This window comes from Doryrhamphus excisus, chromosome 6, assembly GCF_030265055.1.
Source record: "Doryrhamphus excisus isolate RoL2022-K1 chromosome 6, RoL_Dexc_1.0, whole genome shotgun sequence".
Taxonomy (NCBI): Eukaryota; Metazoa; Chordata; class Actinopteri; order Syngnathiformes; family Syngnathidae; genus Doryrhamphus; species Doryrhamphus excisus.
Window position 1 is genome coordinate 17,934,014 of NC_080471.1, and position 24,094 is coordinate 17,958,107.

General features: G+C 40.4%; 2 protein-coding genes and 1 long non-coding RNA gene across 8 annotated transcripts; 2 read left to right on the top strand and 1 right to left on the bottom strand.

The window, feature by feature from the left end:
- Positions 1 to 2,011: 2,011 nt before the first annotated feature.
- LOC131131138 (uncharacterized) lies at positions 2,012 to 3,024 on the bottom strand. Its single transcript, XR_009130153.1, has 3 exons — positions 2,491 to 3,024; positions 2,305 to 2,377; positions 2,012 to 2,134 (listed from the first exon to the last, which is right to left on the bottom strand). It is a non-coding gene; the product is annotated as an uncharacterized LOC131131138 (long non-coding RNA).
- Positions 2,299 to 10,368, top strand: pgghg (protein-glucosylgalactosylhydroxylysine glucosidase). 3 transcript variants are annotated; one of them, XM_058075545.1, is made up of 15 exons: positions 2,299 to 2,621; positions 2,943 to 3,049; positions 3,363 to 3,630; positions 4,615 to 4,825; positions 4,902 to 5,337; positions 5,419 to 5,538; positions 6,520 to 6,651; positions 6,722 to 6,833; positions 7,767 to 7,839; positions 7,913 to 8,049; positions 8,121 to 8,254; positions 9,241 to 9,336; positions 9,409 to 9,506; positions 9,568 to 9,794; positions 10,165 to 10,368. In XM_058075545.1, the coding sequence occupies exons 3-15, from the start codon at positions 3,393 to 3,395 to the stop codon at positions 10,239 to 10,241; spliced, it is 2,091 nt and encodes a 696-aa protein (XP_057931528.1). In that variant the 5' UTR covers positions 2,299 to 2,621; positions 2,943 to 3,049; positions 3,363 to 3,392; the 3' UTR covers positions 10,242 to 10,368. The 3 variants fall into 3 exon arrangements, with proteins under 3 accessions (XP_057931528.1, XP_057931529.1, XP_057931527.1); XM_058075546.1 differs by lacking the exon at positions 2,299 to 2,621 and having other exon boundaries at positions 2,797 to 3,049; positions 9,568 to 9,685; positions 9,752 to 9,794; XM_058075544.1 differs by lacking the exon at positions 2,299 to 2,621 and having other exon boundaries at positions 2,797 to 3,049.
- A 474-nt stretch (positions 10,369 to 10,842) lies between these two features.
- On the top strand, positions 10,843 to 23,385 carry LOC131131070 (inner centromere protein A-like). 4 transcript variants are annotated; one of them, XM_058075396.1, is made up of 21 exons: positions 10,843 to 11,006; positions 12,033 to 12,202; positions 13,079 to 13,189; positions 13,299 to 13,885; positions 15,190 to 15,229; positions 15,351 to 15,417; positions 15,488 to 15,623; positions 15,880 to 15,919; positions 16,636 to 16,720; positions 16,807 to 16,947; positions 17,393 to 17,410; positions 18,608 to 18,717; positions 18,807 to 18,927; positions 19,014 to 19,124; positions 19,382 to 19,527; positions 19,808 to 19,928; positions 20,888 to 20,983; positions 21,182 to 21,217; positions 21,410 to 21,472; positions 22,282 to 22,432; positions 23,126 to 23,385. In XM_058075396.1, the coding sequence occupies exons 2-21, from the start codon at positions 12,063 to 12,065 to the stop codon at positions 23,299 to 23,301; spliced, it is 2,496 nt and encodes an 831-aa protein (XP_057931379.1). In that variant the 5' UTR covers positions 10,843 to 11,006; positions 12,033 to 12,062; the 3' UTR covers positions 23,302 to 23,385. The 4 variants fall into 4 exon arrangements, with proteins under 4 accessions (XP_057931379.1, XP_057931383.1, XP_057931380.1 ...); XM_058075400.1 differs by having other exon boundaries at positions 18,807 to 18,885; XM_058075397.1 differs by having other exon boundaries at positions 13,299 to 13,876.
- Positions 23,386 to 24,094: the final 709 nt, after the last annotated feature.

Sequence of the window (24,094 nt, forward strand, 5' to 3'; positions counted from 1 at the left end):
TGTAAGCCTCCAGCTTACCTTTGCAGAATCTTACACCACAAGTACATTGAGAAAAGGTTGATAACTCCCATTTCATTACAGTCACTTGAAAGCATCATACTTTACTATGATCATCAGTTGGGGATTTGGAGGAAAAAGACTACCTTCCAGCAGCCCGCCGGTAAGTAAAGATTGAGACCCCCGTTCGAAAGCAAAGTGATTCCAGAAGACTTCAGGGGGAAGTGCAGCAGCTTGAGAAAAGTAAAGAAAAACATCTTGAAGACACAAAATAGGTCCCATAAAATCTGATTTGGGTAGTAGATGAGGCCTGAGCTGGACTGCTAAACTTTTCTTTTGCTACCAGTGATGGCAAATAACAAAGGTGTGATGATAACCATAGAACACAAAAATAACTTTAACAGGGTCCTGCTTCTCCGTCCAAAACAGCAATGTGTTTGCCGTGTGCCTTCAAATGGTACTCACCATTTTGCTTTAATTTAGTTTTATTGTACAATTACAACCTTCACTTTACATGTTTGGAACAGTCCGAATGTTACTTGGACAACTTGGAAGTCAACCAAAATCACAGAAATTATTGTTTTCTTAGTTTGGAGGTTCCCGTTTTTATCAAATATTCAAATTAATATTAAAGTGTTGGTGACGCCATGCACTGTACAGGTCACATGATACTAAATTTTTTTATAAAACATTTATTTTTACTTTCCTTGAACTATTCAGACTTTGATGATAATTGAAAAGAATTCAATTATGAGAAAGAAATAGCCATATGTTGTATTAAAATTGTGTCAACTAAATCCCACTATTTCCAACAATCACATCCAAAACTAAATAAAGTTGTCTGCAACTTTGCCAAATGTCCCTTTGCCTTTATAAGTCTTCAGTACAGAGGATTCAGTACATGTGTTTGCTCAATAGTGGAATATACAGTCCTTGGCTGGAATGAAGGCGGAAGGTCATTTCAACAACATGATTTAGCTTGGAGAACGGCGTAGTACCCTTCTGGAAATTCTAGAGTGCCAGTATCGTATAAACATTCTGACTGTAACCTGTGCAGTATTCTCCCTCTTTGATTAATAGTAAATATGTCATCATATGATCACGCTCAATATAGAGTGCTGAAATGGTCTTCGAAAAGGTCAACATACTTTCTGACTATTTGTGTTGATCCTGCCCTTGCTGTGTTTTGGCCTTTACATTAGTGTTCAAAGCCTATTTCTACTTTTGTGTACTTTTCTGTTATCAATACTATACAATACTCTGAAATGTTCAAGTGGTAAGTGCAATAAAATATGTGAACATAGTAGTTCTGTTTGGAATCAACCCTAAAACAGCGCAACACTCCCTCATCTACTGTACAACTCTGAAAATTCTCCAATATTTTTTGGAAAAATAATGCCTCTAATCACGGGTGGGTAAACTTGTTGACTCACAGGTCACACTGGGTTAAAAAAATGTGATGAAGAACGACATACTTGCTCACGGTGCAACACATAAATCAGCCAGTAAATGCCCGCAAGGCATGCTGGGTAGAACTATGAACAATAAAACATTGGATATCAAGAGTACTCCTGTTTGTTTACTTCTCTGACGGCCTCAACATATTTTCCAATCGAGAAAAAATGCAAAAATGCCAAAATGTTGGGAGTGTATCACAAGGATCCCAGCATGCCTTGCGGCGGGAATATATGTTTTTTTTTATTATTATTATTCATTTTTATTATGGGGTGAGTAGTTAGCACACAGGCCTCACAGCTAAAAGACCCAAGTTCAATTCCACCCTCGTCCATCTCTGTGTGGAGTTCTCCCCGTGCATGTGTGGGTTTTCTCCGGTTACTCCAGTTTCCTCCCACATTCCAAAAACATGCTAGGCTAGGTTAATTGGCGACTCTCGCCCGAAGACAGCTGGGATACGCTCCAGCACCCCCCTGTGACCCTTGTGAGGATGAGCGGTAGAAAATGAATGAATGAATAAACTTACCACTTCCACACAGAAAGAGAGAAGAACCTTTTTCACTCTATTATGTCAGACACCATGCAGTGAATGAATTTTTATTATTTAAATATATATAAAGATAGGCATATAACATCAGGCTTTTGGCCTTCAAGTTGCCATGGAAAGCCTGGCATCCGATATCTGTCAAAATAGAAAAAAATGGTACTTAAAACATTGCTAGCATGATGAATAAGGTTTTATGATGGAACTCTATTTCCATTATTTTTATCTGATGTTTTAGTAGAGTCTTAAAGAGCTTGGTAACACCAGTGCATGCTTTACTTTGCCAAACTCACAACTAGTCAACTAACCTTTCTGAGTAAATGACACTTGTAGATCAGGTCCATCTTCTACGGAAAGTCCGTGCCACGTTTATTCGCCGACCTGAAACCAGTTCCAAATGTGAGCTGCATGGACTACGGTCCACTTTGGACTAGTTTCGATTCGTGGGATTTATTTGGTATCCTTTTAAATGATTTTTTTTAATAGATACAAACCACTTTCAAAGGTTTTTTGGAACTTCTACGACCGTCACTGACCATCATCACTGTGGCATATGCGCAGTCTTCTTCCTTCTTTTCTTCCAGGTCACGTGAGAAATATTCCCTCCCTAACAGACCCGGGCAAAGTAAGGATGAAATCAGTATTTTTATCTGATTTTATCTGACTATTTTTATCAGTATTTTACTACTACAACACAGTATTTTCATTCTCCAATTCAGCACATAACTGCCTCTCAGTCAGTATATGCTGTCACTTTTAGGTTCCTAGCTATTTTCGTTTTTGGTTCCTACCTAGCTGCATGTAAGTTAATGGGGCAGCACCAGTGAGCAGTGAAGAACAACATGTCGTTGCACATTAGAGCAGTGTTTTTCAACCTTTTTTGAGCCACGGCACGTTTTTTTTACGTTGCGGCACACCACTAACCAATATTATTTGCTTCTTTCAGCTTTTTCCTGATTACGGACTCGCCACAGCAGATCCAACAATGTTACAAAATATCACCATTACCTCTCACGTGCATCACTAAGTCTATTAGAGGAACGAGGCAATCAGGTACTTGTTGCCACACGGACGAATATTACATTGCTCTGCCAGTCTTTACACCACTGACACGCAGCAATGACATGATATTTGCAGGAAATTATTAATACATGCTAATTTAAAATAGTGATATTGAATACACTTGTTGAAAATAACTGCATTCGAGGGAGTTACAGAGCATTTTGAATGACGGTGATCTTATGCATAATGCTTTGTGACACAAAAGTACACAACGTAAAACTCTTCTTTGACCTCACTGTGTATCCGTGTGTTTATCTCAGCCCCATACCACGTTCATAATGATAATCCTTATGTGTCAATTCAGACATCCCCTCCAGACGCCCTCCTCCTCCCCATGTCGACTGACCCTTACACCTTCTCCAGTGACTCTCTCCCCAGTGACCTACGCTTCCTTCCTCCGCTGGCCAACGGCCTCTTAGGATGGAGGGTTTACAACGACGTCTTCCACATGGGAAGGGTGTACAACGGGGAAGGAGGGGAGTGTCACCGTGCGGACGTCCCATGTCCTCTGGCCGTGACGGTTGAGATGGAGGAAGGCGGTGAAGACTCCTATAGCCTGGACACCCACACTGGTAGTCACTTTTGGGTTTGGGCTTTTTTAAAGAAACAAAAAAAAACAGTCTTCTTAAAGTGGAACAAATAGTGAAACAACAAAAAGGGGACTCATTGGTAGTATTGTTTATAGCATTAGCATTGTAGTCCACATGGCTAAAAAACTTGAGGTACCAGGTATGCGCTTGATTGAAATATTGAAATAATGAAATAATAGTTATTTTCTATTATTTTTAAGATATAATTTTATATTAATGTTTTCAATTTTCAATGTGTGTCTGCAGTCGTATATAAAAGCAGCTAAAATAAAAAAAAATATTTTAAAAATCAATTGGTTAGCGTGCAGACCTCACCTGTGATTGGCTGGCGACCAGTCCAGGGTGTATACCCCGCCTCTCGCCCGAAGACAGCTGGGATAGGCTCCAGCACCCCCGCGACCCTGGTGAGGATAAGCAGTAGAAAATGAATGAATGAAAAAATAAATGTCATTAAATAGTCATCCTACTTAAAAAGGGGAGCCATTGCCATCCATCCATTTTTTTATACCTCTTATCAGCTGGAGCCTATCCCAGCTGTCTTCGGGCGAGAGGCGGGGTACACCCTGGACTGGTCGCCAGCCAATCACAGGGCACATATAGACAAACAACCAACCGTTTTTGGAATGTGGGAGGAAACCGGCCAAATCTCACGCATGCACGGGGACAACATGCAATCGAACCTGGGGGGGTCCAGAGGAACTGTTCCCGTCATCCATGCAGGAAATGTTAAAGCAGGGGTCAGACCCTTTCTGGCAAAGAAAAAGTCAGCTGTGATAGGCTCCAGCAAACCCCTCGTGGCCCGAGTGAAGATAGGAGGCATAGAAATAAATGAATGAAAATATTTGTTAATTATAACAATATCCTAACATACCACCAACAAAGGCTTTGTATTCATTTCATTTGAAGCAATACAGTTGTGTTGATATTTACTGTATGTGAAACAGACACCATGTTTTGCTTGTGCAGGTGTTTTCTCACACACCCTGACCTCAGCCAGCGCCACAGTCTCGCAGTCTTTTTACTCACACCGCTACTACTCCAACCTGATGGTGATGGAGATTCTCTTGGTGCGCAATGTGACCTCAGAAGCGCCGCTCACAGTCAACCTGGTCACTTCCTTCACCCCTCAGAGCAAAGACATTGATTTTCAGTGTGGGCCTGATTACAAAGGTGGAAGGTGAGTTCCTCCTCAAATATAGGAATAATGTTTGTCATAGTGTTCTCTGTAGGGTTTATTTTTTTTTCAATTTTAGATACATCCAAGGTCAGACACATACTGCAGAGTTCCCAGAAGGTCCCCGGCCTATGGTTCACCTCATCTGGACCCCCATTCCCACCACACTGACGTTGCCACCAGAGCGTAGCCGGGATCGCTGGTGCTTCATTGTGGCTGTGGCTGACTCTTTAAATCTCGCTAAGGCTCATTTTGATGAGGGCCTGGAACTGATGGCGACAGGTGACCTGCGTCCTTCTCATGAGAAGGCCTGGCAGGAGCTGTGGCTGCATAGCAAGGTGGATGTAGTGGGGTCAGAGCGCCTCTTGAAGGCTGTCATTGGTTGTATGTTCTACCTCCTTAGTGCCTTCCCCTCCATACATGACACCTCCAGCTCTTTTGGTGGAGTCAGTCCAGGTGGACTATCAAATGGCGGCGAGGGTCAGGATTATTGGGGCCATGCCTTCTGGGACCAGGTAGTAATGATGCCTCTGTAAACTACTTTTCATTCTCAAGTCTGACATGGCTCGTCATGGTGATATGATGTAACACCACAGGAGGTTTGGATATACCCCACTGTGGCTTTATTCTACCCAAAGCTGGCCCGAGCTGTGTTGGAGTACAGGGTGCAGACTCTTGATGGTGCTAAATACAATGCACAAAGGCAGGGTTTCAAGGTAGGATGGCACACTGATTATCATAATCCTCTTTCACACAAAGATCCTGCAAAATAGGCGCATCAGATCCACAACTGACTATCCCGCATTTATCCACTTTTGCATTTCAAACAGAAACATTGCTGTGTTCACTTTCATACTACCTCACAGAATCCTGCGATCAAATAGTTATATGCATGAGGATATCCACACTTTGTGTGGGGTTTGCATGTTCTCCCCGTGCATGCGTGGGTTTTCTCCGGGTACTCCGGTTTCCTCCCACATTTCAAAAACATGCTAGGTTAATTGGCGACTCCAAATTGTCCATTGGTATGAATATGAGTGTGAATGGTTGTTTGTCTATATGTGCCCTGTGACTGGCTGGCCACCAGTCCAGGGTGTAGAAGACAGCTGGGATAGGCTCCAGCACCCCCTGCGACACTCGTGAGGATAAGCATGAATGATTTGTTTGACCAAGTTTTTATTAGCTTTGAACATGTAAACATGTGCGGGATGTACCCCGCCTCTCGCCCAAAGACAGCTGGGATAGGCTCCAGCACCCCCGCGACCCTCGTGAGGAAAAGCGGTAGAAAATGAATGAATGAATGAATGAACATCAGGTGGCATGAAGTGAGTCTCGGGTGTTAATGATACTCCAGTCCTGGTATTTCAGCATACCCTTTCACACAGGCACTATCCCATCCATGTTATGCTAGCCCCAAAATGCAAAAATCCAGAATAGGATAGAAGCAGAGTGATAGGTTGAAATCAGAACAGGATAAGTTGTATAACAAAACCTAAAAATACAATCATACCATCATACTGTATATGACAGCAGCTCTAAACATAGTTAGATTTAACTGAGCTTGCTTTTTTCTTTGCTAGGGTATACTAATGGATGCATTTTGACACTGGAACAGATTGTTGTTTCATTTGGGTAACAAGTCTGTTGATAAATGTGTGCAGCTCCCGTGACATGAACCTTCTATTCTCTATACACAGGGGCTGAAGTTTCCATGGGAGAGTGCTGTGACAGGGAGGGAGATGTGCCCTGATGACATTTACGGACAACAAGAGATTCACATCAATGGAGACGTCGCATTGGCCTTTCAGAATTATTACTACCTCACTGAGGTTTGCGCCACCCTGCATCATGCATCTCCTCCTGCATTAGAGGTGATAATAACTCAGCTTCCCATTGCAGGACCTGACCATGTTCACTGATGGACGGGGCAGTCAGCTGGTATGGGGAGTGGCTGATTACTGGGTTTCCAGGGTAACCTGGAGCACAGAGGATCATAAGTATAATCTCTTCGGTAAAGACCACTATTAACAGGGAATTGATGACATTACTACTTTTGATACTAATGTACTCACGTTTGCCAACTAACACAACTAACTAGAATATGTCACATTTATGTAAACCTGGGGTCTCAAACTCAATTTACCGGGGGGCCACTGGAGCTAGGGTCTGGGCGAGGCTGGGCCGCATCAGGTTTTCAAAACAACAACAACAACGCATTTATTAAAAACAGAAAAATGAATAAACTTTGCTTTGGTTCCGATTTTCTACAAGAAAAGCTCTGATAAAACATTCCACTGTTCTCAAATGTCTTACTTTTTATTTTTCTACACAAAATAAGATGAAAAATAAATAAACAAATCAAGAATAAAGAAAATCAATCAATCAGTAATAAATAAATAAATATAATAATAATAATAATAAAACGGCAAATAATAAAAACTTAAGAAACCACATATAGTTGGTGGGTAGACATTTTTTTTTCAGATTAAAATTAACAAAGCATTATTAGAGCCCTGTAGACAGGACAAAACACGACTATAGTCACATTTATACTTTTATTTACAACATATTGCGCAACTGCAGGGTCTTGAGACACATGCTAACTCGCAAACTAGAGGGCTAGCGACCTAAACAGTAGCCTCCAAGTTATTTCCTTTAAACTTAAAAAGCCAAAAACGTACCACTTCCACACAGATAGGGAGGATAACTATTAACAGTTATTTAACCTTTAACATGAACATTAATCAAACGTAATAATTTTTTCTGGGTACATGATACCATACAGCATCCATATCAAACTTGCACGGGCCGCACTAACATTAAACTTTCATATCAAACTAGTGTCCTGCGGGCCACATTTGGCCCGCGGGCCGCATGTTTGAGACCCCTGATGTAAACTAATGCTCGTAATATATTCTGAAACATTAACTTCTGTGTGACTTAGGTGTCATGCCACCTGATGAGTACTACTACAATGTCAACAACTCTGTCTACACAAACACAGTGGCCAAATTTAGGTACTTAATGTTTGTGTAGTTTCCACCTAGTAGTACTTACTACCTGTGAGGCAATAAAGGTCATTATTTTTAGTTTGCAGTTTGCTGTGGAATTAGCTGATCTTCTCAAGCATCCTGCACCAAAGGAATGGCACGATGTGGCTGAAAACATCCAAATCCCCTTTGACCAACAATCTCTGTACCATCCTGAGTTTGAAGGCTATTCAAAAGGTATTTATTCAACCCTTCTAATCCAGCCTATATACAGTAGAGCATGATGTTGTTTTTCCACCTACTGGCAGGTTATCCAGTCAAACAGGCAGATGCTGTGATGCTGAGTTATCCTCTGGGTCTGCCCATGTCCCCTGAGATTAGAAGAAATGATCTTGAAGCTTATGAACCAGCTACAGATCCTCATGGACCAGCCATGACTTGGGTAAGAATATCAGGATATGGATTTGGGTATCATAAAAATAGCAGAAACATCATACCCATAACTTTATGACTGATTGACTGAAAGTGATGGTGTATAGCAGGGGTCTCAAACTCATTTTACTTGGGGGCCACTGGAGCTAGGGTCTGGGCAAGGCTGGGCCGCATCAAGTTTCCCCCCCAAAAAAAAACGCATTGATTAAAAACAGAAAAATATACACACTTTTTCAGCGCTTTGGTTCCGATTTTCTACAAGAAAAGCTCTGATAAAACATTCCACTGTTCACAAATATCTTAATTTTTATTTTTCTGCACAAAATAAGATGAAAAATAGACTAATCAAGAATAAAGAAAATCAATCAATCAGTAATAAATAAATATAATAATCATAAAACGGCAAATAATAAAAACTTAAGAAACCACATATAGTTGGTGGGTAGACAAATTATTTTTTTCAGATTAAAATTAAAGCATTATTAGAGCCCTGTAGACATGACAAAACACGACTATAGTCACATTTATACTTTTATTTACAACATATTGCGCAACTGCAGGGTCTTGAGACACATGCTAACTCGCAAACTAGAGAGCTAGCGACCTAAACGGTAGCCTTCAAGTTATTTCCTTTAAACTTAAATAGCCAAAAACTTACCACTTCCACACGGATAGGGAGGATAACTATTAACAGTTATTTAACCTTTAACATGAACATTAATCAAACGTAATAATTTTTTCTGGGTACATGATACCATACAGCATCCATATCAAACTTGCGCGGGCCGCACTAACATTAAACTTTCATATCAAGGCGGGGGCCTCAAACTAGTGTCCTGCGGGCCACATTTGGCCCGCGGGCCATGTGTTTGAGACCCCTGGTGTATAGAATTTGAAGAAAATCGTACCATTTTCTCTGCAGTGAGAGGAAAAAACACCTATGAAACAGTTTGCTCTTCGCCATGTACAAAAGGAGATTCTATCTTCATAAATCAGGGCATGTTTGCGATTGGATGGCTGGAGCTGGGGGAGGCAGAAAAAGCGGAACGTTTACTTGACAAGTGCTTCAAAAACATCCAAGGACCTTTCCAGGTATCTTTCCGACACATTCAGTACACTTAGCGTCCTAACTGGATATTGAGGGAATATGTGGTGGTCTTTCAGGTATGGAGCGAGTCATCAGACGGCTCTGGTGCAGTCAACTTTCTCACTGGCATGGGAGGGTTCTTGCAAGCTGTGGTGTTTGGTTACACTGGCTTCAGGTGAGTGGTCTGTCATCCATCTCTAATCAAATACGCCAATGGAAATATATTTTATTTTTAGAGTTCAGAAGGAATGCCTGGCCTTTTCCCCACTACTTCCAAATAACCTGAGCGAGCTTTGCATTCGTGGAGTCAGCTACCTGGGCCAGGAGATGGACTGGCTCTTCAGGAAAGATGAGGTTTGCATCATACTGAGGGAGCAGGAATGTGGTGCGAGGTTTGCTAAGACAGCGTGCGATCTGCAGGTGATCCTCAAGGCATCAGGGACTAAAATCCCTTTAACCCCAGGTAAAAAAAACTCACTGAAAACACACTAAATTTTATTGTATTAAACAAGTATTTCAGGATTCAGTGCCCTGCGATTGGCTGGTGACCAATCCAGGGTGTACCCCGCATCTTGCCCAAAGACCGCTGGGATAGGCTCCAGCATACCCGCAACCCTAGTGAGGATAAGCGGCATGGAAAATAGCTGGATGAAATGTTAATGTTTTTTTTTCCACTGCAAGTTAAGAACATTGCCTGATAAAGTAACAAACTACTTGGAACACTTTCATTTGACTTAATCATGTAATAATAGTAAAAGTATGAAAAGTATTAATACTTGTCTTCAAGCGATGTATTGTCAGATAATTCATTTATATATCCTTTATATGTTCAGGGATTCCAGTAACTTTTCCTCGAGAACCTGGATTTGTTTGCAAACTTGAACCATCGTCTTTCTGCTGGCCTTTGTAAAGAGGAACTGGACTTTCCCAATCACTACATGCACCCACTCAAATACTCCAATTGTCAATCATTTGTAAATAAACTTCACATACTTCAAACTAGGGCAATATAAATGATTAATTACTGTACAGCAAATTACTGTCAAAAGAGACTGCTGGTATAATAAAAATATAAAATAAATGTGTGCTATTTTATTTACTTGTCAATTAAATGCATTGATGTGCACGCAGATAGTGTATAAATATTGCAGAATATTGCTTAAATGTCCATATTAGCATACATTCGAGTCTTCAATAAGCATGAGAAAAAAGAAATGTGTTTCTGTTTGTGTCGGGGAAGTAGGAGGAGTCAAGATTATACCGGCCCATTAGATTTGTTCATTTAAATCTGGGCAACAAGCTAACCACGCCCTTCTTTTCAGTTTAGGTTCGTCCGAATTGTAGTTACATTTCGGCAGTTGACTACTCCCGCATCCTATACACGTTCTCCTGAGGTGTCCACCCCTCTGGAGGAGCCCGATCATGAAAGCAAACATGCTTTGCTGACGTCACTAAATCGCGCACTCTGGATTGGTGGATGCAGTTTTAAAAATTTAAACGGTTAGATTTGGTCAGTGTTGAGAGTTCATGTTGACGGCGAGGAGGTGTATGTACGCCGTGTATGTCATTTCATAGATTTTAACCTTATTTTCCCGTCCAATCAGAGCAATCGTCATTTTTTAACAATTTACGGCGTTGGATTCGTTGGCGTTGGTGACTCCGGTTTGATGTAAAGGTAAATAATCTGACTCTACTAGCACGATTAGCTTTATCTTAAATTAGCTTCAGTAAAAAGAAGCCGTTACCGCCATCAGAAAAATGGCTCCTTAAAAATACTCATAATTTCCTCTAACGTTTGCTACTAACTTGGGTGGTGTATTGTGTATATATATTTTTTTAAATATAAGAACATTGCTGAATATGGCATAGACCATGTTATGTATGAAATATCTACTATGTGAAGACAATGGCAGCACGCGTGCATATCCACAAAGTAGGGAAATGAAATTTTCAGCCGTAAAGAAAGATTAGGATTAAAACGTCTTACTGAGTTTGATGCAGTTCATGTTTCAATCGGAAATTCCTGCTTGTTCTGTTAGTTTGGATGTTTGTGTGTTCATATTATATACTTTGTCAACAATGAAGTGACTTCCGGTGTTGTCATAGTGTATAGTGTTGCCTTCAAACAAGTATTTACATTTAAATTGAGTTTGTGTATTGGCACACAACCTATGGGGCCCATTAAACTAAGGATAAGGGTTTTAAGCAGTAATGTATTGGCTGTCCTGGCTCAATTTATGATCCGGTTGCACAAGTGGTGCAAAGTTGGATACCAAGTTACCATTTTGTTTCAGATTTGTTTGATTTGTTCAGGCCGAGATCAAAGATCTATTTAATCTCATCCATTATCTCAATTAGTAGTCACAATGAATGGAATGGAATGGATTATTCCACTGCCCACTACACATTGTTGTCACATTCAACTACACCCACAGTCTTTGTTTTAACATTTGTCATCATTGGGGCTGCATCTAATGATTATTTTAACCGATTAATCGGTCCATTTTTTTTCAATTAATCAATGAATTAAATGATTTTAAAAATCTGCCTCTTTATTCAGTAATAGAACATTTTAACTGACAGAATAAATAAGTGCACAAACACCAGGTTGTAGCTTGAATATCCATATAAAATGTTACACAATGGACCAAATAAATATGAATATGTCAATCATTCTATATTTCCCAAATGTCTGTTTCAGGGAGAGCTTTTAACTCAACCAGCTGCCACCATGAGCTCTGTACGATTGTCCATGCAGTCTCTCATGCAGATGTTCAATGAACGAAAAGAAGAATTTTTCCGTGACATCGATAACGTCCACATGGTATGGCTTGGGGAGATTCATCAGGAGGCCAATCACATGTTCTCTAGGTGGGTGATTTATATTATTCGCTGTTTGTTATTATGTCAGAGCTGCACGGTGATATAGTGGTTAGCACGTCGGCCACACAGTGAGGTTCTGTGTGGAGTTTGCATGTTCTCCCTGCGCTTGTGTGGGTTTATGGAAGGTATTTTGGCTTCCCCACACATCCCAAAAACATGCATGTTAGTTTGAAACTTTAAATTGTTCATAGGTGCGTGAATGGATGTTTGTATATACTGTATGCGTTTCTGTAGGGGTGTAATGTTACACCATGGGTGCACACACTTTTTTTTAGCATGCAAATTACACGTCAACATGCTCTATTTCTTTGATACATATGTTTAATTTATTCATTCTACAGTAAACTTTGAAACTACTAATAACTAGTATTTAATATTCAGAGTTTACAAGTAATCAGAGTAGTTGATATCATCCATCCATTTTCTGTACCCCTTATCCTCACAAGGGTTGTGGGCATGCTGGAGCCTATCCCAGCTGTCTTCGGGCGAGAGGCGGGGTACAACCTGGACTGGTCACCAGCCAATTATAGACAAACAACCATCCACACCACACTCACATTCAATAATTTATAATTCAATTCAATATGGCAATAAAGAGTTTCCATAATTGTGCTCATAACCATAATCAAAATAGCTACATGGTAGTGTTCATTAGAGACGCAGTTCATGCCGTCTAGGTAACGTTTACTATCATACATTATAGCTATACGAGAAATGATTATGCAAAAGACAATGCAGCCAATGTCAAGGCAACGATTTAAAAAGGTTTCACCAATGGGGACATTTTCCAATTAATCATGAAATTAATCATAAAATATTATGGTATTTCTTCAATATTCTAATAGCGCTGTTTTTAAATTTCAGGGATTTTAATACTGAGCCAGAGTTAATGCCCAAAACACCATCTCAAAAGAAGAATAGCCGCAGGAAGCGTGTGTCTATTGGTCGCCAGGAAGAGGGTCAAGCCAGGAGAAGGTTTGTTGTTCACTGCGGTGTTCATTTTTCCCCATACTTCGTAAAACCTGATTTATTGCTACTCTTGCACACTGTTATTGCTATTGAAGCATTTTCTCTGGCGATACAGGTTCTCTAAGGGAAGACGGAGTAATGTTGGAAGTTCCTCTGTCAAGTCACTGAACTTCATTGCAGAAGAAGCAGCCTCTGTAGCTCAAAGCAGCGCACGACCTCAACGCACTACTCGCAGAAACAAACAAACCAAGGCGGAAGTGGATGCGGACCAGCCTCCTCCTGGAAGCTGTGACAGCGTAGAGGAGTGTAATAAAAAACCAGAGCTGGTTGAGGTTGAAGATGTGGATGTGGATACAAACAGTGACGTCAAACCAGACGAACCATGTGACCGAAGCGCAATCCCATCACCCAATGTTGTTGTCGTCATCCCTGCATCGGAGCGTTTGTCTACAGAGCACGAAGAACAGCCCCAGTCTTCTCCTCCTGGCCGTGCAGCTGCTAAAATCGCCATTGCGGGCAACACCAGAAGCTCCCGACGGAGCTCTGTGAGGTGTTCCCTCAAGGTGCGTCACTCTCTGGCAGGCTTACGTCACAGTATGACGCAGGAGTCTCTGCGCCGTTCCTCGCGGCGCTCCATGATGAAGAGGAAGGAAGCTCGCTTGGGCAGCTCGTCGTGTAGCAGCAACGTTGATGGTGAGAATGGTAAGGGGGATGACATCTTATGATGTGTTCAAAACATAATTTCTCAATTTCTTATCTTTTGCATATTTGTCACACTTAAATGTTTTAGATTATCAAACCAATTCAAATATTAGCTTTTAAATGACAGTTTTTATTATTGAAGAAGACAAATTAAAAGCTAATAACTGGTTGGGCCACCCTTAGCAGCAATAACTGCAATCAAGCATTTGTGATAACTTGTAGTGAGTCTCTTACAGTGCTGTGCAGGAATTTGTCCCACTTATTTTTGCTGAATTGTTGTAAGGTTCTTTTTAAGGCCATTCTCACGCATCTCACACCAGACATTCTCCTCCAAGACAGCAGAATTCATAGTTGCATTTATCATAACAAGTCTTCCAGATCCTAAAGTAGCAAAAACAGCCCCAGACCATCACACTACCACCACCATATTTTGGTTAGTATGATGTTCTTTTTCTGAAATGCAGCTTTACTCTTATGCCAGATGTACTGGGGCAAACACCTTTCAAAAAGTTAAACTTTCGTCTGGTTAGACCACATAATATTTTCCCAAAGGTCTTTGGGATCTTCAGGATGTCGTCTGGTACAATTGAGACAAACTTTAATGTTGTTTTTTGTTCAGCAGTGTTTTTCATGCTGGGACTCTGCCACACAGGCCATTTTTGCCTAGTGTCTTTTCTTTTGGCGGAGTCCTGAACACTGACCTTGACTGAAGCACTAGAAGCTTGTTGTTGTGGGGTCTTTTGTGACCTTTTGGTTTAGTCACCGCACTCCTGGGATAATTTTGGTTGGCCGGCCACTCAGAGGAAGTTTAACCACTGTTCCATGTTTTCTCCATTTGTGGATAATGGCACTCACTGTGGTTCACAGCTTTTAGAAATAACCTTTTCCAGATGGATTGATCCCAATCTCAGTCAAGTTATTTTTTAACAGTGGAGGCAATCATTTTCACAGATGGCCATGTAGGTTTGTTAGTTTTTAATTTAAAGTTTTGCATTCAGTTGTGTTGTGATTGACGAATATTTAAATTAGTTTGATGATCTGAAACATTTAAGCGTGACAAAATAATAAATCAGGAAGGGGAGAGCGGCATTTTTTCACAACACTGAATTCAATGATTGTCTATTGATCTATATTTGCCTTGTGATTGACTTGTGACCAACCACCTCTCACCCAAAGTCAACTGGGCTGAATAGGACAAACATTGTAGAAAATTGATGAAAGCATTTCAAAACATCAAGACTTCATATCAGTCAGTGTAAAAAATGTAATATATGTTTGTTACATTGTTTTCTTTCTAATTGTAGGAGATATTTCAAATGATTCTGTGGAAGAGACTGCAGAAGTGTGAGTACTAAAATATTTTCCTTGCAGAGTCCTAAAAAGTCAATTTTAAGCACACACACTAGTGATTGCATACACATTTTACTAATAGAATTATTTCATATTTTTCAATTGACTGCTACAGAGAATCCGAACCTGTAATGGCTGAGCCAGAAGTTACAGTGGCTGACAATTTGAGGCATTCTCGTCAGGTAATGGGTCTTATTTATACGCTTCATCTCCGGTGGCCATTTGTCTTATGTCTTAACTTGTGTCACGCAGGCGCATATGCAGGATACCCAGAGTGTACAACCATCTCTGGTACGCATTACTCGTTCCGTGGCTGCTAACTCCCCCAAACTGGCCCCTCCACCGCTGTTTATTACCCCTGACAGGAGCGCTCTGGTCAAGAGAACAGGTATTTGCTCATGTTTTTAAAATGTTGTTTGGTGTCCAGCTACATGGTTCCCACATGTCTGCTGTTCACTTGTGGCTGTGTGTTCTGGGGGAGTGGGCTAGCTGATGTAATTGTCTAATTTGCATAATGGCCATTGGGACTGGACAACTTCCTCCAGAGATGATACTTTCAAAGTTGTTGTTTGCCTTCATGGAGACAAAGATTAGTAAGATTAGTAACTTATAGTTTTGTTAAAACTTTGCCTTTTTTGTTTCAGTTGTCACTGACAAGCAACAGACTCCACAAACAAGCTTGAGGTGAGTAGCACATATGAGACTGTGTGTTGTTAAATACATTCACTATAATACAACTACTTACAACAAACAAAGGCTGTGTCCATACCATGGATGCTAGTATTAAGACAACGAGATTCAAATCGTCAAATAAGTCATGTGTGTCTACCACTGCAAGAAATGAGACCGCGCTCCAGACTGTGACTAAACGGTTGCATTGTGCAACTACATTTTTCATCTACACATGCACGCATTATAAACATTGATGCATAGATTATGCTGTTGGACAAATTTCAATTGAATCCGACTTCAGGGCATCAAACTTTGGGGTTTTATTATAGCACCAACATGTGATGTAGTTGTCAGGAAACACAATACCACAAGCAACACAGTAGGACTGCATGTTTTGACATTTTGTACACAGCCATTCAGGACTAGAGTGAAGTGGGATGTCATCATTTTTTCCGTCATGTGACATGTCAGTATTCCTGGTTTAGTCGTAAGCAGAAACCCACAAATTTTGCCTTTAAGAGCCTTCATTGGTTTCATTCATTAATTTTCCACCGCTTATTCTCATGAGGGGAGAGGCGGGGTACACCCTGGACTGGTGGCCAGCCAATCACAGGGCACATATAGACAAACAACCATTCACACTCACATTCATATCTATGGACAATTTGGAGTCGCCAATTAACCTAGCATGTTTTTGGAATATTTGAAATATTTGCTGTTTTTTATAGGTTAAGTCAGAGCATCAAACGCAAAGCACCAGATACTGTGGATGAAGGTCCAAAAAGGTCCTCTCCTCCCAAGAAGAGTCATAGTGTAAGTCAAATAAATTGAAAACACACAAATGGTTGTTGTTGTGAAAAAGGGCTGTTCTTGAATTCATCCCCCCCCCCCCCAAACAGGTTACAAGACCCAATATGAGGTCTTTCCTCCACACTGTGCAGAAGAATCAGAGGCTGATGATGACTCCAAATTCCTTCAGTCGTAATACTGTCGTGAAGTCCTTCATTAAGCACAATACACCCCTCAAGATTGATCCTAAGGTCAGTTTTACTCCCCACTAATGCAAACTTACCAACAGTCATTTATACACTTCTGAACAGTGAACCTCTGAAATCAATTTGATGATTATATATTTAGATAATTAAACTATCGTACTAAATGAAATTAAATGAAAATAGAAATGATCTGTTCCAGGGTCAAACTGTCACCACAGAGGCTGGCTGACTTTCTGTATTTCAAAGAGAGAATGGCCTACTTTATTTTAGTGGCTATTTTTAAATTAGATTTTTTTTAATGTGCATTTTTATTTTAACTTGACACGCATCCTTGGCTTCATCAGAATATATGTCTGATTTGTACAATTTTAAGGAAGCTTGATTTCAGAAGGTCCACAGTGCTTTTTATTAATGATAATGATTATATAATGAATGGAAACAGATTTTTTATTATTTTGTATCTATTGTTTGTGTTTAATCTGTTCTCCAGTTGAGCACGCCTATAGTGGTAAGTGTCTCAGTACTGTGTGTCTGGTGATCTCTTGTCATTGGGTAGCTTGACCTACTGTGCCACTCCCTTGCCACTTAACTAATGCCCCCCCTTTCTGCTGCTAACATTTATACACACAGACTTGTTCATTTGTCTGTTCTGATTGGGCAATGTCTTTGCAGCATCCACACGAGGTGTTTTGTACACTTATTTCTAACTCCACTTGTTGGCTTATGGTATCTTCTAGGACACATATGCTCATTTTCCGTGGCTTCTCAGCATAGCAGCCCCCAGCCCTTACAATATGATGACAATCCCACCTGTTTATCTCAATAAAGTTGAGCTAGTCAGTGTTTTTCCCCCCAATTTTGATATGATGACATTCAATTGTGGAGTGACAGCCCTCCATAGCCTTCTTCTACTACTACTACTACTACTACTACTACTACTACTGCAGAGTTTTACCACAATGATTCTCAGCCAATGATTAAACTTTCTGAGATGACTGTTCAATTTAAATGGTACCTCACCTGAGCGACAGCCATCGTGAAATTAGTAGAAATTCCATTGCTTAGTCTGCATAGAAACTGCATCCAAGAGGTCACAAAAGACCCCACAACAACAACAACAGAACTGCAGGCCTCATTTACCTCATTTAAGGTCAGTTGTCATGACACAAGAGGCAAGACACAGAGGCAGTAAAAGAACATTATATTGACAGTAAAATGTGGTGGTGGTAGTGTGATGGACTGGGGATGTTTTGCTGATTCATGACCTGGAAGACTTGCTATGATAGTGGAACCATGAATTCTATCTACTAAAAAATCCTGAAGGAGAATGTCCGGCTATTTGTTTGTGACGTTACATAGTGATGGGCCACATGAGACGGGGTAATAATCAGGGAAGCTGCACCAGCGGGGGCAGTGTTGTTAATTTGCTTCAAGACAACTGCCCACAGCACCTCATGACACTGACCTGAAGGCATTGGCGAGATCTAGATAACCAAAAACACCCATATAGATCTTTCTTTTCCCTCTTGGCCGTTTGTACCTGGTGCCAGGTGATATCTGCCATGGTTCAGTATGAGCTTCATATGCCGGTTATCAACTAGGCTTACTTCAGGAGCTGAATGCATCAATATATTTTAAATCCATTTGCCGCATGCCTCAATGTTTTCTTGTATTTTTCCATTAAACTTATATTTTGCTTTCACAGGCTAAAGAGCGTCAAAAGCTGGAGGCACTTAAAAAGAAGCAGGAACAAGAAGAGGAACGGATGAGGAAAATGGAGGAGGAGAAGAAAAAGAAACAAGAGGAATTCAAAAGGTCGATGCTCTCATGAAATACTCGGATCCGTCCTCAGTTTGAAGTAATATCTTGTTGCTGTTTTAAATAGCTTTACATTTGCTCAACAGGAAGAGGGACGAGAGGCTAAGAAAGGTGTTTGAGGCCAAAGTGAAAGAAGAGCTGAGGGAAGAAGAAAAGAAAAAGAAGGTTGAACAAAAAATGGCCAATATTGATGAGAAAAATGATAAGGTAAGCATTTTTAATTTTTTTTTTTTTTTTAAGTCAAATGAAAACGTGTTGTGCCAATTTTCAATGTTGATGGTCCATGAATGCAGCGTCAGGCTGAAGAAAAGGCCAAAAAGAAAATTGCCACTAAACGTCTGGAGGAGCTTGAGCAGAAACGCAAGCTGGAAGAAGAAACTAGGAGAAAGAAGATTCAGCAAGCAGTAAGAAAACTTCCATTTGTTTTGCTGTGACTCTTTCTGAGTTATATAAACTTTTTATATTGTTGTATAAAATTTTAAAACCAGTTGGAAAAAACTTCATCATCCACAATCTTTATGGGAGACATGAACACATGTCTCTCTTCTGTGCATTCTAAAAATATAACGATGGATATTAAAAAAGACAATGCTAAGAATGCCGGTAATGGGATTTATTTATGTATGTTTTTTTAAAGCGTATTATATACTTTTGATTTTAGGAGGAGGAAAAGCGTCAGCAAGAGTTGCTGGCTAAGAAGGCCAAGGAGGAAGAATTGAAAGCTCGGAAACTGGCGGAAGCCCGCAGAGCATGGGAGCAGGAACGTGAGAGAGAGCTGGAGAGAGAACGACAAGCTGCTGCTGAAAGGTGAGACACCGGACGCAATGGATACTTGATGGAGGTGATATCGAGTTTGGATCATAACATTACGGAATTGCAATGCATGACAATGAGATTCTGACTTGCAACATAGCACTTATAAACTTTCACCTTGACTAACAACCAGTTATGAGTTGCAGGCATAAACATACGGTACATGTGTATGGCATGTCTGTTCATCTTGAGAGCTGTCCTTTTTACTCTGTGTGTATAGCTTTCCTGGTACAGCAAAACTTATATTAGTATCTAATGTGATGTTTGTTTTTAGGGAGCGAGCTGAAAGAGAGAAGGCTCTCGCTCTGCAACTAGAACTGAAGAGAGCAGCTCGAGAGAAGGAGATGAGAGAAGCGGAGGAGAAAAGAAAAGCACTTGAGGAAAAAAGAATACAGGTGAGGAGACCTGGGCCATTCAACCCTAATGCCCTAATTTGGTAGTCCAGGAAACATCACAGAATAACACCTCACAGCTCGTTTGTGAGGCTGAAATCAATCAGAGGATATTTACATTTTTATATAAAAATAGGGCTGCACAGTGACCAAGTGGTTAGTGCGCTGACCACACAGCCAGGAGACCCGAGTTCAATTCCACCCTCGGCCATCTCTGTGTGGAGTTTGCATGTTCTCCCTGTGCATGCGTGGGTTTCCTCCGGGTACTCCGGTTTCCTCCCACATTCCAAAAACATGCTAGGTTAATTGGCGACTCCAAATTGTCTATAGGTATGAATTCAATTTATTATTATCATTATGTGAGTGTGAATGGTTGTTTGTCTATATGTGCCCTGTGATTGGCTGGCGACCAGTCCAGGGTGTACCCCGCCTCTCGCCCAAAGACAGCTGGGATAGGCTCCAGCACCCCCATGGCCCTCGTGAGGATAAGTGGTAGAAAATGAATGAATGATTCAAAGTGATCCCTAAGTTAAACCCATAGCATGCTTGTTCACCTTTGACTACTATATTTGTGTGTGTGTGTGTGTGTGTGTGTGTAACAAAGACGTCATTTTATGAATGCACCAGCATAATCCTTCCAAACCTTTTGACAAAGCTACACCTGTACCTTCAAAAATGTACCTTTTGATTAAGATATGCCTTTATTCGTCCCTCAGTGGGGAAATTTGTATGCCAGTTGCAAAGAAATAGCCGCAACAGCAAAGAAGCCAGCAAACACAGACAAAGAAGCAACTAAAAACCTGGCTTAACTTCACTCAGAAAAATACCGCCCCTACTGTTTCGACAGAGAATTGTAACATTTCACACTCACCCCACTCCAAAGGTCGCACATACATAACAGGACTAAGATGACACTATCAAATGGGGGATGAGAGATTAATATAGCCTTTGTATCCCCCCAGGAGGAACAGAAAAGGTTAGCTGCAGAAGAGAAAGCTGCTGAAGAACGAGAAGCTGCTGCTGCTGCTGCTGCTGCTCAACAGGCTGCCAATGCAAAGGTAACTAACATACTAATTTGCCTATATGATGACTTATTTTGAGAAAAGACAAGGTACTTAGAAAAACAACTTTTTATACCCCAATGACTGGACAACTGTCTATTGGTAATTGTGTATGGTCAATGGGGCATATTATTATGTTTATTCTGTTGCTTGAATTGTCTTCATAACATTTTCCTTTACCTGTCATTTTTAAAGACTGCTGCTGCCCTGAATATGACCATGGATATTGAGGTAACTTCAATCACATTTCCATTGAAATCATAAATTAAACATCCTGTGCGATATTAGAGGTTAACTTAACAATCCAGATGGCAAAAAACGTTTTTGGGAGTGGACTTTAATCTCGTTACACAATATTATGCTGTCTAACAAGTTTAAAAGGCCATGTTAATGGTTTGACATATTTGCCTTTTGTTTTTTCAGAATTCTGTAAGGACCACACCTACAGGAAAAGGGGTTAACCTTAACGTTACTGTGGATATTGAGGTAAATGTGGAAAATTTAGTGTACATTATACATATATACTCGCGAGACATGGGCCGGTGTGAGTTTCTGACTGTATGATAGCAATCACAGTTTTATATTTTACAACTCTAAAAGGTGTAATTTTAAAATATCTTTATTGAAAATATAAGACAAGTCAAACCATATAGTATAACACAATAAAAGTGGAACATGCATACACAAAAATAAATCAATTTGTTCTAAAGTCAATAAAATGCAACTTCAATGCAGTGTATTGTTGCTAATTGTCACAACACAAATGTTCTTAAAGTACATGCAAGTACAGTAAATGCAATGAAGAATGTCACAACATAAATAATTGTAAAAATTATAATAATGTTAAGGTTATTTCATAGTGGCAGGTCACACTTTTCCGCAAACTTCTGTTTCTAGGCTATGTGATTGTTGTTGCCAACTGTTAAGCGGTTGTTGTTCAATGGAAAGTAAACGGTTTATACCACTTATCCTCAACACACTTGGCGACCTTTGACGTGATTAATATGTCAACTGACTACATTGGCGAGTGCCGCCGTACCGGTGCTGCTCAGTGCTATCAACACAGCACATGCCTGTGGTTTCAACACAAGAAATAACAAGGGACATGACCCAAATATTTCCACATAGTCGCCACACCTTGCACTTTCTGTCATATTGTAGGAATGTCATTCCGCACAATTGTGTTTTTTCATGTCGTGGTATAACTTGAAACCGGTAACCAACCCATGCCTAATACCAGATTTTGATAGTATATTGTAAATCTTCACAAAGTGTGTTTTTATCTTCCTGTGCAGAAGTCACCACAGTCGTACTCCATCACTCCAAAGGGTGGGAAAACGATGCCATTGTCTAAAAACCCAGAAGACTATGGGATGGACCAAAACAGTGATGATTCCACTGATGATGAGTCTGCTCCAAGAAAGCCTATTCCCTCTTGGGCAGAAGGTATGTTTTACTCGGGGTTGCCCATTATTTTAACCGCTAGATAGGGACTAATCACACGTAGCAGGGTTTCTGTAAAACTCCATATTTCCCCTTTTGTTTATGAAATAAAATGGTATCCACACAACATTGTATTTAAAAAAAAAAAAAGAAAAGAAAATGCATCCACCACATAAAACCACATAATCCGTGACATTCGGAAATTACCACGTCATTCCTCCTGGAGGACGACTTCCATCTCAAAGTTCACCCACCAGCTGGCAGTACGTCCCATGGGACGTGTTTCCAGGTGTCGGAACCTGTTCAGAGGAAGATGCCTTGGATGTGGAATGGTTATTTGAGGGGAAAATGGCCGACCTCAAATTGCTTATTGGCCTCTGCTCTTTAACATGAAGCAGTATTAGGGCTTGCAAAAAGCACTTAAACAATAGCTACAACCAACACAGTTCTGAAGGCATCCATGTTGTTTTTGATTGTGTGTGTGACATCACAGCATTGGCGATTCGGAAACGTAACACTCATTTATTTGCGTCCATACCCAAACACTTAACCGATTTTTTTTCTCCAAATCTACATTTTGGCCGTAGGTTTTGAAAACATTTTGGGTTTTTTTAGTGCCAGATTCATGGAAAAATAACATCATGTTAGGAAATACCATCAATTAATTGTATAAATTGGTTATTGTCATCCTTCCAGGTCACAATCTACAGCAGATAATTATGAAACAGTACTACAGTCCTCCTGACTTGGACTCTTTCTTTGGAACAATTGAGGCACCAAAGCTGGAGAACATCTTTTACAAGAGCAAACCTCGCTACTTTAAACGCACCAGCTCTGCTGTGTGGCACTCACCTCCTATTGGAAAAAAGTAACGGGTGCACTGATGTAGTGATGCCGTGCTGTACAAATTGTTTGTTTTAAATTGTCTTTCCAATAAAAATGTTTTGTGAGCTGTTTTTACAATGTTACCGTAAATGTATGCCTTGAATGTTTGAAGATGCGAACCGTTTAGTATCTTGTAACTATAAAATCTGTGCAGTCTAATGATATAAAAGGACAGCTCATAACTGCACGTATGGGAACCACTTATTCTGCCTATGAAGTATTCTGAAAAATACTCCCAAAAACCATCAACAATGCTCTATTGGCACTTACCCCAGAACACAGCAGCCATGTCTGCCAACATCAGGTATTGAGAGTAGGGCTGGGAATCTCAGGGTGTGGTCATATTTTTATGAGACACGTCTTCCATACTGCAAAGTCGGCATTTTCTCATTCATGCTATGAAAGCCAAAGTGAGTCCATACTTTTGATTTAACTACGGAAGCTGAGCTTTCCATTTAACGTTTTTGGTTTCCGTTCTGGTAAGGAACTCTTGATCCCAGATGACTTGTAAAATGGCACACCACTAATTGGGAGTGATGTCGGCTCCCAGCATGCATTGTGGTATTTTGTACTCGCCTGCTGCAAGATACCAGTCGGCTGGGCTCAAATGGCCCGTGGGCCACATGTTTGAGAGCCCTGTTTTGACATTCCTTGCCTTGTTTTATTATAGACTGTTCAACAATAATGCCTTTGTTCAGCTTGATTAAATGAGCCTTTAAAATAGCTTTGGTCATTTTTTTGTAAAGTCTGATCATGTATTGTTCATTAATTCCCATCCTG